At 37.2% G+C, this 15,199-nt stretch overlaps 1 protein-coding gene across 18 annotated transcripts in view; it reads left to right on the forward strand.

The window, feature by feature from the left end:
* The window catches only part of ST7L (suppression of tumorigenicity 7 like), a 118,149-nt gene that overhangs the window by 78,537 nt on the left and 24,413 nt on the right, over nucleotides 1-15,199 (forward strand). Inside the window, exon 15 of one of the 18 annotated variants that reach the window (XM_081306123.1) lies at nucleotides 9,331-9,426. The exons of 15 other annotated variants lie outside the window; for them this stretch is intronic. In XM_081306123.1, the coding sequence (XP_081162249.1) occupies nucleotides 9,331-9,411 (81 nt within the window). In that variant the 3' untranslated portion in view covers nucleotides 9,412-9,426. Of the gene's footprint in view, nucleotides 1-3; nucleotides 763-5,340; nucleotides 5,443-9,330; nucleotides 9,427-15,199 lie in introns of those variants that run through there. 2 more of the 18 variants (XM_081306121.1, XM_081306129.1) reach the window with 2 other exon arrangements.

A 15,199-nucleotide genomic window follows, 5' to 3' on the forward strand; every position in this document is an offset into this window, starting at 1 on the left:
CAGGTCAACTGTACAATGTGTTAAGTTGCCATTGGCTATAGGCCTGGGAGTCTGAGAATGCATTGATTCTGGGACAGGCTTCAAGAAGAATGAATTTCCACTGTTGTTCAGGGAGTATAGATATTTAAGTTGGAAACTGACTATTCTGTTTCCTTTTAATGTAAAAAGGAAGTTTGTGATTAATTATATCATAACTCTGTTGTTTGTAGTGTGCTGATTGGGAATTGAGTGCATCTCAAACTGAAATGACCTTACTGTGTAATCTGGTATGGAAAAAACAAACAAAACAAAAAACAGGACTAAAAAGGGAATTCCATTCACTTAATAGCTAGGAAAAAGGCATACCTGTGTATTTAAAAGATACAGGCAAGCAATGGGAGGGATGATCCATGGGTTTCTTTCAGGGCAGTGGAGTGGGAAGGAGGAGGTGTAGAGCAAGGAGATCTAAAATCTAGAATAGGTATGTAGCAATTGTTAGTAGTATAGTTCCATGAGTTACTAGCTAAAATTAATGCAAAGTGTAGTCAGTGTATGCTCTATTCATCCTTGTTGGTGTATAGTGACTGCCTTTACCTAAGAGGTCACTAATTGCACCTGAAGAGTCTTAAAGATTACTTAGCATAAGTTCTTTAGCATTTCTCCAGCAGCGTCTGAGAGTGAAGAATTACATATTTGAAAGTGAAAAGTTTCTTTTTTAGACCAAAAGTTATTGATATACTGTGATTCTAGTTGATGAACAATAAAACAAACATTTATTCACTATCTTTGGGTATTTGTGTGGTTGGTAACAGCAGCATTTCTCATATGGTAGTTCCAAAGGCAGGTATCATTTGAAAGTTAATGGAAAATAATTATAGTATGGGCAGTCTCCAGTTCATAAACACAACTTACAAATGCCTTGACAAAAAAATAGTAAGGGAACTAGAGGCCCAAGTTCTAGTTATTCACTCCATGCACTAGGAGCACCAGTCTCACCCAGGAACTGGTTAAAGGTGCAGAGCCTCAGGCACCACTGCAGACCTCCTGAATCAGAATCTACATTTTAACGACATCCTCAGGTTATTCTATATGCATATTAAGCTTAAGAAACCTTGTTCTGTTCTCCTTCATCAATATGAGGGATGCAGAACACTTGCTAGTGCCATATCATCCAGATGGAGAAGTATCGCATAGTGGTTATGAGCAGAGACTCTGAGGACCATACTACTTTACTTTATATTCTAGCCCTTACATTTATTGGCTATGCAGCCACAGGTGAGTTTCTTAACCTTTTCTACCCTTTCTAAAAAAAAAAAAATTAGTTGTAGATGGACAAATACCTTTATTTTGTTTATTTATTTTTATGTGGTGCTGAGGATCAAACCCAGGGTCCCACACATGCTAGGCAAGTGCTCTATTGCTGAGCCCCAACCTTAGCCCCAACCTTTTCTATCTTTAATTGTAAAATAATAGTGCTAACTGCGTATAGATTTTGGTGAGGGTTAAATGAGCTTAAAATATATCAAGTATTTAGAACCATGTCTGCCCACAATAAAAAGTAGGTGTTAGCTGTTGTTCCCTTCATCATTGTCACAAAAGAGCCTTCTCCTTGTTTGGAGGAGTTGTATCCTAATCAAAATGCATTTTCCATGGAAACTGAAGCATAAATGGTAACTTGAGTGTCATTTAAACAATATTATTAGCATTATACCCTTAGCATATTATGTGTATGTGAACCACAAAGAGAGAACTGTTTCAAGTTTCTGGCACTGGAAAACTGCCTTATAGAATAAAGCCTGTTGGCATATTGCAAGCTGCCTCTATTAGGATTTTCGGTTAAGTCGGGAAAGGATGAAGTACATATTTGTTTTATTTTCCAATGCTAGGGATTGAACCCAGGGGTTGCTACTACTAGGCTATATTCCCAATTTTTTTTTTTTTTCTTAATTTTAAGACAAGGTCTGAGTTGGCCAGTCTGGTCTCAAACTTGTCATCCTCCCCTCTCAGCCTCCTGATAGCTGGGATTATATAGCTGTACCACCACATCCAGATTATGAAATATGTTTGAAATGTATTTATATTTTTACTTGGTAAGGTGAAGCCATTCAAGAAAATATCCTAAGCTGAGCATGGTTGTGTGTGCCTGTAATCCCAGTGACTCAGGAGGCTGAAATAGGAGGATCACAAGTTCAAAGCCAGTGTTAGCCACTTACAGAGGCCCTAAGTAATTCAATGAAAATCTGTCTCAAAATTAAAAAAAAAAAATCTAAATTTATTTATTGTTACCATTGTCTTTTCCTCATATAACACTTTTTATATTAATTCACATGCTAGAGTAAATTCAAATTTAATTTCTTAAAATGTATTTGTTACAAATTTTTATGATGCCTGGCACTGGGGATTAATGGTTTTTAATAATTCTCATGGCACATCAGATTTTGATAAACAGAAGAGAATGAACTAGAATGGTAGTGGTTTTAATGCCTCTAGTTTTGCATGGTATAATGCTCTGTGGAATAAGACTTAATATTTTTAACAAGTTAGGCCTGCGCCCCCACCCCGACTTTTTTTTTTCCTCCTGGTTGAGATGAAAACCTGGTCTGACATTAGACATACAGCAATAAAAAAAGTTGCATAAATCCCTAGTGATGTGGAATGTGCTGATATCAGAGCTGATACTCTCCAAGGCCAGAATTCCTGAAAAAGGAAAAATTGCTTTTAAGTGGTAGGTCATTTTCTCACCTGCTTTGAAGCCTGCTGGGTTAAATATGAGAGTTCAAAGTAAGGGTAGCCAGCAAACCGACTGAACTGGAATCTGATTCTGCTTATCTGAAAGGAGCTTCTTTATTTAAGAGCAGCACTGCCCTCTCCTTAGAGAACCAATCTTCGTCTACTCTGGCCCCTTTCATTTCCCTCTTGCAGAAAAAGCTTTCTCTTTAGTATAAGGCTCAGGAGGGTGTTATCACAAAAGTAAAAAGACAAAGATTGTATTTGGGGATTTCACCAACTTACTTATGAATTCAGGTACTGAATTGAGAATTGTGTTTGAATATAAAAGTTCCTAGTTGGATTTTAACTAAATAGGGCAGTCTTTGCAATGTTGGCAGAAGTTATTAGGTTAAAGACAGGAATCAAAAAGATTCTCAAATTGTTTTACTAAAGCAAAACTTTTGTTGAATTTCACTGAGCACATGCTGTAGCTGTGCTGGGGTGGGAATGGGCCTTGTTTCCAACATATTTCTACTAATCTTTATGTGGGAAAATGTGGTTGGACATGCCAGTGATGAATTTCTGAGCAACTCATAATTGGCTGGCTCCACTGTAACTAGGGCCTTACAATCTGCTTGATTAATTCTGTAAGGACTACATTAGCCAAGTTGTATGATTTCCAAAGATATAGAAGGTCAGATGTTACACTAACAAAGGACCTCTCTACAGAGTATCTCACTGGGGTTTCTTTAGGCTCTTCCTAAAAATAATTAAAATTTTTCTTCCCAAAATTACATTTTTCAAAATAATAAGCAGATATAAGTGCCAAGTATTTTTTTGTTTTGTTTTGTTTTGTTTTTTAACTGAATAGTGAACAAAACTTTGGGGAAATTTTGTCTACTATTCTCATTTTTTTCCAGGGCAAAGATCACCTTAAGAACTAGGGGAATTGATAGACAATTTAAACTAAATATTGATTGATATGTACCAGTAGAAAAAATATGATTATTTCTAAAGGTTCTCAGTTTTTCATTGCCATAAGCAGTAACTTGAAAGCTGTTTTTAAGTGAAAGATCTTTTTTTTATATTCTCCATCTGACTTCATTAATGCTAAAAAATGTGTGATAGTTGACTACCTCTTTTTAAAAAATTTTTTTTTTAGTTGTAGTTGGATACAACACCTTTATTTACTGATTGATTTCTATATGGTGCTGGGGATCAAACCCAGGGCCTCGTATATGCTAGGTGAGCACTCTATCACTGAGCCACAACCCCAGCCCCTGTATCTCTTTTCTTAATATACATGTATAAGAAATTAATGTTCAGAAATGAAACTGACAGTTTTTTTTCATCTTGTTTGAAAATGAATTATTTTTCAAAGCTTTGAGATTTTTTTTATAGTTCATAAGGACTGATAGAGTTTTTAAACATTTTGAATTATAAAATACTGTTCTGTAACTAAGCTATTTCCACAATAATATATCTGAGATTTTCCCAAAGACTCTACAGATCATAAAATGAACCTATTGTGTAAGGTTGAAAATCTTTAACATTTACAATTTTGTTCCATTGTTAATGCCTCTAAAGTCTTTATTTGGGCAGTCTGGTATATCCAATTTTTATTTTCTGTATCAGCTGGACTATTTGTAGCAAGAGAAAAGATATTTTTTTATTTTGTAAAGTTATTTGTCATGCTTTATCCTTTTCATTTTCCCTCAAAAAGACTGAGACAGAAATTTGTGAAATTACTAATATCCTTTATTCAAATTTTTTAAGTACTGAACTCATCTTTTCAAAAAAGAAAAATAATAATAAAAGTTAGATCAATGTAGTCTTCACTACACTCATTCTCCAGCCACATACTAGCATGCCTCACACATGCTAGGCAAGTGCTCTAACGCCGAGCTACATCCCAAGCCCTTTTTTACTCTGAGACAGGATCTCCCTCAGTTGCTCGGAATGGCCTTGAACTTTCATCCTCTTGCCTCATCCTCCTGAGTAGCTGGAATTACGGGTGTCCACCCTCATGCCCAGAGGATAATGTACTTTTTTGGGCAAGAGGCGGGTTGTTCCAGGGATTGAACTCAGGGGCACTCGACCACTGAGCCACATCCCCAGCCCTATTTTGTATTTTATTTAGAGACAGGGTCTCACTGAGTTGCTTAGCATTACTCTTTTGCTGAGGCTGGATTTGAACCTATGATCCTCCTGCCTCAGCCTCTCAAGCCCCTGGGATTACAGGCATGTGCTATGGTGCCCGGCTAGGACAATGTACTTTTTATTTTTAATGCATGTCTATATCCTCTCCTCAGAATTGAATTTGAAGTTTGCAAACAGCACCCTTTTTTCCTGTTACCGTATGCCTGTGAAGTTTACAAATGCTGTCCCTGAATTTGGCAGTGTATTTGATCATTTTTCCCCTCAAAACTAAAGTCTCGGTGCCAAAGTTTAGGACAGCTATCACTAACTGATATATTTATTCCTTAATCATTAGCACTTGGGGCACTTGGATTGCTTAGCAGTTTTTAGTAGAGCTGTGTTTAGATAGGTGACATAAACTGCTCATTCCAAAACCATTAAACTATTGATATTAGAATTCACTTTAGGAAACCTATTGATGTTTGTTTTAGAAACCATCTTTGTCTTTTGTAGATCCAACATAGTTCTTTAAATGGAGAGAATAATGGGACACAAAAGAAAATCATAATCTTGAGGAATATTTTATATCTTTTTCCTTGAGTGGAGTTTTGCAACCTTCCCTGATCAACCAAGTTTCTAATGCTCAAAAGAACAAAATTAATAAAACTATTTAATGTATTAAACTCTAAGCTAAAAGTAAAACTTAGATTTCATTTAGTTCTTTTTCATTTAAAAGAGTTTATACTTATCATTTTTTCTTATTAGAGGACAAATTATAATCTAATGATTTAGATGCAAAATTTGAGGCATCGAAGTTAGATAATGTGCCTAAAATCTCATGGTTTCAACAATAGATCACTTCACAATTAATACAAAAACAAGTACAAAATAAATTTCCCTAGCATGAGCAAGGCCGTGGTTTCAATCCCCAGTGCACCGCCCCCTAAAAAAAGAGTAAATTTAAAACCAGATATATAATGATGGAGTAGTGATAGTCAAGTGGTTTTGCTAGAGAAGTATTCCTGAAGAGTTAAATTAGAAGAGAGTTTTAAATGAAAAAAGCTGATGTGGGTTGCCAGAAAAATAGAAAGGGTCTTTAAATTGGAGAAATGCTTACCACCAAGGCAAAGATATCAGTAGACAAATAAGCTGCACATGGGATCTCTTCACGTATATAAGTCTATTTGATGAACTCTGATGCTTTAAAATAAAAGAGTGCACATTTGCTTTTCTGTCTTTCAGAAAAGCACTGGTCCACTCTAATTTCATTCCTTCTCTTGCTAATTAGCCCCTTAAAAAAGAATGCTATTTGGGACCAGGCATGGTGGTGCATGCCTTTAATCCCAGTGTTCGGGAGGCAGAGGCAGGAGGATAGCAAGTTCAAATCCAGCCTCAGCAAAAGCAAGGTGTTAAGCAACTCAGTGAGACCCTGTCTCTAAATAAAATACAAAATAGGGCTGGGGATGTGGCTCAGTGGTCGAGTGCCACTGAGTTCAATCCCCAGTACACCCCCCCAAAAAATTAATAATAATAAAAAGAATGCTATTTGGTCATTTACATCACATACATAACTGTATAAAGGATGCCAGCCTCTTTGACTGCTTAAAATATACAGTAATAATGAAGAAACAGTAGACTCTTGTTTGTGATGATTCAGTGGGAATTTGACCAATGCTCTGAAATATTGGGGGGGCATTTTAATGTATCTTATGTTTCAACATTGTCTTCTTTCAAAATCAAATTAAAAGTTTGTGAAGTTTTTGTGGGGAGAGTTAGATGAAAAGAATAAACTTTTAGTTTAAAATATCAGAATTTGAGAGATTTTTTTTTTTCTAACAGAATTTTAGGCAGTAGTTACACTTCTAGTAATTACATCAGTGGGCAGGAAACTTACGTGTGTTCCTTAAGGCTGATGAGTTCTCTGTTTTTACAAAGAGAGACTTGATTTTACTAGTATTCTAACTGGAGTTAAGGGGGGCCAAAATTATCTCATTAAAATTATTTTAGGTCCATCTTTTATTTAAATTTTTTTCTTTCTTTCTATTAATACTGAGGATTGAACTCAAGGGTGCTCCACCACTGAGCTAATTCTCTATCCTTTGGATTTTTTATTTAGAGACAGGGTCTTACTGAATTGCTGAGGCTGACCTCGAACTTAGTATCCTCCTGCCTCAGCCTCCAAAGCCATTGGGATTACAGGCATGCAACCACAACACCTGGCTTTAGGTCTATTTTGACATTAGCCAGCTTCAAGAAAAGAAATTATTTGAGTTTTAGGTGATGCTCAACAAAATTAAGAGAGGAGATATTCAGAGAATTCAAAGTAAGTAATCACCTTCCTACCTCATTCTATAATTTCAGTCATTCTGGAAATAAAACATGTATATGTTATTCAAAGTGTAGAAAAGGACCAGATCCCTTTTCTTTGAGCACTCTTGCCTGTAGCCAATATGACATACAGAGAGAAATAGTTTGGAGGAGAATTTAAGAAGGGAGCATATTCTCACACTCTTTGTTAGAAACATACCAGCTCTTGTTCTCATATTTTCAATATGCTTGAGTCCCCCTGCCTTTTTTTTCCTGAAGCCGAAGTTCAAGCTTTTACTCCCAGGTAGTAGCAGCTTTACAGTTAATTTTTTTTTTTTTTTAAAGAGAGAGTGAGAGAGGAGGGGGGAGAGAGAGAGAGAGAGAGAGAATTTTTAATATTTATTTTTTAGTTCTCGGCGGACACAACATCTTTGTTGGTATGTGGTGCTGAGGATCGAACCCGGGCCGCACGCATGCCAGGCGAGCGCACTACCGCTTGAGCCACATCCCCAGCCCTACAGTTAAATTTTAATCCCTTAGTTTTGTTAGACTTCTATCTAGAGCACAGCCACAGCTGTTCTTGGCAGGCAAATACATTGCTGTTTTTCCCTCAGTCACAATGAGATAGAAAAATGTTCTCTAGCTGGGGTGTGGATGAAGGCACTTAACTAATCTTATACATAATTCATCCTTGGTTGCTGGGGTACTCAAAGTTGAAACTTTGCTGTCTGATAAAAATCAGCTGGATTTTTTATTTACTTGACTCTGATCCCTTTGGAGGTTTAGCCCTTACTGGAAGCTCAGGGATTCTAATTCAGCTAAGCCCTGGCTATGAAGACTTTTCTTATTAATCTGCTCTTGGTCTGTTTTAGGTATTATAATACCACCTTTAAAAAACAAAACAAGGGGCTGGGGTTGTGGCTCAATGGTAGAGGGCTGGTCTAGCATGCATGGGGCACTGGATTCAAACCACATAAAAATGAAATAAAGATATTGTGTCCACCTACAACTAAAAAAATAAATATTTATAACAAAACAAAAATGATTAGAAATACAGTTCAGAGTCCTGAATACCCTGCAGAGAGTCTCCTTTAAGTATTAGCTTATTACATGGAAGAATTCCAAAAGGTGTATCATAATTTATTATCAAAGTTTAGGTTTTGTAAGAACCTCAGCATTTTAAAATATTGTAACTATTATTCCATAACATGCTAAAATATGCTAATGATTGTTCTATAACATACTATGTTTCTTAGTCTTTAATTCATTGCATTAGGATGTTACCACTAATGGATCTGTTTGTTCACTGTTTAATTCAATGAACAAATCTTTGTTGTTCTACTTTTTTGAGGTATAAAATATACTCTTTATTCACAAGTAAGCTCCTTGTTTAGTGGTAGGGGCTTGAAAAAGGCATGAAAATGTGTTGATGTAAGATAGAAGCCACAATTGATTAGTTCATCCTTTCATATTAATTCATTTGATGTGAAGTTGCTGACAAGTTATTTCAAGTGTCTTTCATAAAGTAACCCCAAAAATCAGTCTAGATAAAAGGTACTTCTTTGTAGAAGGATATTTTTGCTTAGGGTTCCTTTAAGTCAAACATGAAAATATAGGAAGAAGTATCTTTTTTCTTTTTTAAGAAAAAAAATATACCTAGCTGCCAATATCCATGTTTTTATAAACAGCAATATTCATTGTAGTGTTTATATATGAAGTTTAGAATTTATTGAACAATGAAGAGCTCCTCAACTATTTAAGTAAGAAATATCTGACCTCAGATTCACATGGTAACTGCCATAAGACAGAAGCCTCTATGCTCATATATTTTCCTCTTTAATATATTCTCATTCCTAGTAATGACAGATTAATAAGGACTAAAGGAGTCCTCATTTTGAAAAATGAAATAGTATGATGTCATTGTGAAGCAGAATGAAATAGTTAGAGCCAGAATTAATCGGCTCTATGTACATGTGAGAGAGAATTAAGACAGCCACCCAGAATTTCCCAGAGCACATTTGTTAATGTCAAAGCTTCATCCTGCAGTCACTAATTCTGAAAATAGGCACATATCATGTTAATTTAAAAATTAAAAGGATATCAGAGTAAGGCACTTAGTAAGGTTCCTTTGCCTATGATTCCAAGCTAAATTTTACCAATCAATTCTGCATCATTGATAATTCTGTCTTTTTGCAGAGAGAACCACCAAGATTATTTCTTCTCCAGGAAACTGAAAAAAATATATCCTATCTTAATTGTGCTATCTCAGTCAAGTAACGGGATTGTTAGGTATGACTTTGGAATACATATCTTAAAATAGACATAGAACCTTTTCTTGAGGAGTTTATACAATTAAACATGTAATTTATCAATATGGAAAAATGATGAAAGTAAATGGAGTAGAAGAGTAGTAGGCCCAAGGTTGTACTAGAGGGTTGAAGAATATACTGATTGAACTCAATGCTGTAGAATAAGAAAGAGATGGTTTGAATAATGACTTGGAGGCAGAAGATTGAGTATCAAACTTTGGAATTTCTTGGTGCCCTTTACTTTTCTAACAATCTATCTGAATTTGCCAAACCTCCTGGAACAAAGCAGAAATTTATTATTCTTTGGGTAGGATTAGCATCCTCAGTAAGTTAGATGCATGATGGCATCTTCCAATTTGGAAGTTTAATTTTTATATGTTAGAGGAATATTCATATTTCTGAGTGGTAAGGATTCCACTCTTATCCATTCACCTGTGTTCCTGTTTATACTAGTAACTGTGTCTGTTAACATGAGGTTTCCAGAAAGACTTAAATGAACTTCAGCCTCTTGAGTTACTGGGAAGCCACTACCTATTCCCATAGGACTTGAATGAAGATAAGGAACTCAGTTATTTAACCTTTTTAATTTTTTTTTTTCAGATGGCATTGAGAGTAACCATACCTCTGGTTTGGCCTCAAATTCCATATTGAATTTTTTAAATTGCTTTTTGAGCAATAACTTTTCTCTGGTTGCTTAACCAGTCATACACGTTGAGACTTCTGTCTCTAGACCTATTTTATAATAGCTGCTCTGGGAGAACAGATGAAAAATAATAACTCAGTTAGATATTTTATGAGTATTGAAATCCCTTCCATTCAGAAATGTAAATAAAATAACCAGCATGAGCAATCAGCTTATGTCAGATTCCATGGGTTTATGTTACATAGGGAAATTATAGTGCAACCTGAAACATGCTTCTTAATGAATTCATAGTGGTGTCACAGTTGAATGTAAACCCTTGAGCTTTTCTTTTGTGAAGGGTTTCAGAAATCACCTTTTATAAACTGCCTAGGGGAGGGGAAAAAACTAAGAGGATACTAACAAATGCTATAACTGTTAAGTGGCTGCCTTCCTTTCAGCACCAAAAGGTGCCACTTAAGTAAAGCAGAAACCTAGGATACTGCTCACCTTTTGGGTTATTCAGTGTGCACAAAAGTATGTATACTGTGTGCCATGCTAGGTCAGACTCACAATCTAAAATGTATTCCATTTCTGAAAGTGGCACCAGGGAACTGCTATGGAAGTTCAAGGTTGCCCTTGTACTTCTTATCCTAACAAGTTAGAGATTTTCAGCTAAAAAGTATGACAGAGCCTGGTAAAGAACTGGTTTTACCTTCACAAAATTTAAGAAACTAGAGATCTAATTGGAGATCATGAAATTAGAATTTATCTCCCATCTCTGCTGCTCCAGTGCCCTATAATATACTAGAACTATCTCCTCATTTGATACTGAATTAGTTTGGAACGTCTAAAGCTCTTTTCCAGCTCCCCTGTTTTCACTATGACCTAAGATATCTGCTAGCCACAAAAATCCAGTATACCAAATGGAATATAGGGGATTTGTCAAGTTTTAAGTTGGAAGTGAGGAAAAAATGTATTTTCTATTTGAAATTATTCCTTTTTCAAATTTAATTTATTAAAAGTTTGGCTTGAGACTGGGGTTGTGGCTCAGAGGTAGAGCACTCGTCTGGCATGCATCAGGCACTGGGTTTGATCCTCAGCACCACATAAAAAATTAAAAAAATAAAAGATATTGTGTCCACCTATAACTAGAAAATAAATATATATAAAAAAATTTGGCTTGATGGATGCCAGGTGCTGAGCCTGTAAGTCTACATTAATGCATCACAGTCTGGATAGGATATTTAATATCTCCTTCTTAGCCTAGAATTTCAAATGATTAGGATCTATAGTTAATGATACATAAAATTTTGTTGATCTTTATGATGTCTTTTTTAGTCCTCATGTCTGTATCAAACGAGCTCATCCTTGTGTTTTCCCATAAGTATCTTCGTATTTACTGACATACATCAAGAGGTTTTGTGGCTTGTAGGGGACTCTGAACCATTTGACAGTCTAGGTACATAGTCATCCTACATTATCTAAGCCCTGATTTCATTATTCTAGTCTTCTTTTATTCTCCCAATGTATATAATGTGTACTTGCTTGAAATTCCTTATAACAAGCACATTCTTTTTTTTTTTAAGAGAGAGTGAGAGAGGAGAGAGAGAGAGAGAGAGAGAGAGAGAGAGAATTTTTAATATTTATTTTTTAGTTCTCGGCGGACACAACATCTTTGTTGGTATGTGGTGCTGAGGATCGAACCCGGGCCGCACACATGCCAGGCGAGCGCACTACCGCTTGAGCCACATCCCCAGCCCAACAAGCACATTCTTGCTTCTAAGTTTTAGCATACACCAGATCCTCCCTCCTCCTTTTTTTTTTTTTTTTTTTTTTTAACACCAGGGATTGAACCCAGGGATGCTTAATCACTGAGCCACATCCCCAGCCCTTTCTATATTTTATTTAAAGACAGGGTCTTGCTGAGTTGCTTAAGGCCTTGCTAAATTCCTGAGGCTGGCTTCAAACTCATGATCTTCCTGCCTCAGCCTCCTGAGCTGCTGGGATTACAAGCGTGTGCCACCGTGCCTTGCCCCAGTTCCTTCTTTAGAATGCCTTTCCCTGACTGTCCTCAAATATTTCATGCCTTATCTTATAAAATTCCAAATCTAAAGTCACCTCCTATAGAAAGCCGTTTCTGGTTAATCTCATTCACCTGATTCCTTTATTCTAAGACTCATTTCCTAGTCTGTTAAACCACTTTAATTCTTTATAATTGCTATTTCTGTACATTGTCACCCAACAAGTACAGTCATTCTAGGAATGATGATCTTCCTCTATTCTCTTGTCTTTGTTTATTCCGCACAAACCTTTTGAAGACCTATTGACAACATTTTCAGTTTCCTCAGAGTTCCAGTCCACCTTCCATACCCTTTCCTTTTACTTACAGTTACATTCCTAGAGAAACAAGGCATGTGTTCTGGCCTTGGCTTTCACCACAGCACGTGTGTGGCAGCCTGTTAAATAGGTCCCTGCAGTTGGAAAGGATTTTAACCCCTTGGTTTGACAATCTCTGCATTCTACTCAGACACCTTCAAGAAGCAGATGTGAGAGCAGAAGTAGCTTGGAGGTGGAGCAGGGATATTTCCACTGAAAGCCAAGTTAGTGTTCTTCTTTTTAACATAAGACCTATGAAGCTGCTGCCGTCAGCAGCTCACCCGACACTCTCCTGCTCTGCCTCTTTTCTAGGAGTCAGGGTTAGTTTAAGAAAAAGCCTCTTGCTAGAAGCCATGACCTCCTACTTTTATCCCCTCCATCTGGTGTGTGGCCTCATGGGGCTGTGCTGCTATGCAGGAGGTGAGCAATGGAATTCTTTAGATGATGACTTCTGAGCCCACATGCGGAGTTCAGTGGGGGTGGGAAGCAGGGAGAGCAATGAGAGCCAAGATCGATGGACCAAAAAGTAAGGTTTGCTAGGGGAGAAGTCCTAACTATATAGGTAGACTATTTTCCTGAGGTGTTCTCTAGCTCAAACAGAGTCTCAGGTCAGGGAGCTATAGTTTCTCAGATCTGTGATTGATGCTCCTGCAGCTTTCCCTTCTGCCTTCACAGTTGGGGTGAACCAGTTGATAGGTAGGGTATTTGAGGGTTTTTTGTGTCTCTAATGGAATACATTCCAGGATCTAAGAGGGAAGGGTTCCCCTTGCACATATCCTCTATTGGAGCTGCTTTTCTTCACTGTCTTGCACCTAAACAGAGGTCCAAATTTTGAATGAAGGCGGGAGGAGAGCAACAAAAAGTTTTGATCAAGTGAAAATTTTTTGTCTGCCTCATCTCACAGGGATTTCTCTGCAGGGCAGATGCCTCTTGTCTTGGTGTAGATGAATTGTGTCTCAGCTAGAGGTCCCAGGATCCTTACTAAGCCCTGGTTAGGCATCTGGGCTGGGAGAGGACGGTTTCTTAGCACCCTTATTACCTGTTCTCACTTTAGAAACTTAAGAGTTGACAGCATTTTTAAAAAGAATGAAGTCTCAAAGGAAATTCTAGTGTGTACTTTAAAAGCCCAGAGTCTTAATAGTTTCCTCTCATGGTTTCTCATGACTACTTCTACTCTGTCTAGACATTTAGCAGCACTTGAAAAGAACTAGATAAAATTAAAGCAAAAAATGTTAATGTTAATCTAAAAAAAAGGGAAAAAGGACTACAAAGAAGGAGGAGCCTGAGGTGGCTAAACATGGGATACTTTGTATAGTGAGCACCTGGTAGTGTTGGAAATAGTGGCAAAGTGGCAAAAAGAGGATGTTGATGATGTTTAGACAGGCACAGGCTATTCCTTTGTAAACTTGGCTCAGATGTATTCTTCTCGCCATCCTAAGAGTCCTATGGGGCTTGAACATTTTGTAGCAATTTCTGTTCTGAAGGTGCTAGTACCCTGGTGCCCCCAGTCCTAGACATTTTCATGGTTTGAGGCAAGTACCCAGAATTTAAAGTCAGAAGACCTAGGTTTGAGTTCTAGCTGGGCCACTCACTGTTAGTGTGATCTTTGACAAATCACTGACCTTCTGTGAATGGCATCCTTTAAACCCCTACATCACAGGATTGTTGCAAGAATGTACATATACACTCAGGCATTTTGTCAACAATAAGGCTTTTTAGGAACCATATTGTCATTCTTGGGGAAAGCCCCAATTTGAACATTATCAAAGAATGAAACTATGGATAAAACCATCTTTCTTTTTTTCTTCACTCAGTATAGCCTGTTTGGTCAGAAACAGAAACAGGGTTTTGATATCAAGTTTTCAGATTTTGGCTTCTTTGGTCAAAGAGAGAGAATGCCCATGTGCAACTGCTCTGTCCATAGATTCATGGGCAGAATGGCAGTGAACAAAGGAAAATTTTAAGCCAGCATATTTCAGAGTTAGGGGACAAAGAGGAGAATGCTTATCTTGTATGTTCAAATCATGGGAAGCTAAAATATTTTAGGTAAATGAGGAAACTCTACTAAGATGCTCAGAGATAATTTAGGCCATGAATGAGAAGTAGGGGAATGAGCTTATAAATTCTTTCTCTCCTTTATCTCTTCTACCTTTCGAGTTAGGATTTGGTGTATTACTCACATCCCAGTGGCTACTGCCTGAAACCTGTCAATCACCCAAAGAAAAAACAGTTTCTGGGAAAGTGTTCAGTGCAACTGTGACACATTTACCCTAGTGAAGTCACTGCTTGGTCTCTTTCACTTCCTCTCTCTTGTGAACATCATCCCTAAAATCCAAAACCATTCTGTTTTCTAACCCAATAAGAGTTTAAAACCAGTCATAAGCAGCAGGCCATGCAATTCTACATACCTCATGCAGTCACAGGAAACTACCCCACCAGAGCACGAGGATGTGTATCTTACTGTCTCCAGCATGAATCAGCCTTAAGCTGTACTGCTTCAGCCACTCTGCTTAGGTGGCAGTTCTCCACCCTTGATGTCTTCTCTCCATAGCCATTCGGCCTCATTCCCCCGCTACCTCCTGGAGAAGTACCAGTTCCCATGCAGTTGCCTGCATATTGATAATGCAGCTTTGTAACTTGGTTACAGTTGTACCCTGTTCTTAATACAATTTTTGAAGGATTTGTTGAAAATCTAGTTGCTTTTGTGGGGATTGGATGAAGGGATATGACTACAACTTCCATACAGAGAGAAGCTACG

Source organism: Spermophilus citellus (genome assembly GCF_964194105.1).
Source record: "Spermophilus citellus genome assembly, chromosome: 9".
NCBI classification, from domain to species: domain Eukaryota; kingdom Metazoa; phylum Chordata; class Mammalia; order Rodentia; family Sciuridae; genus Spermophilus; species Spermophilus citellus.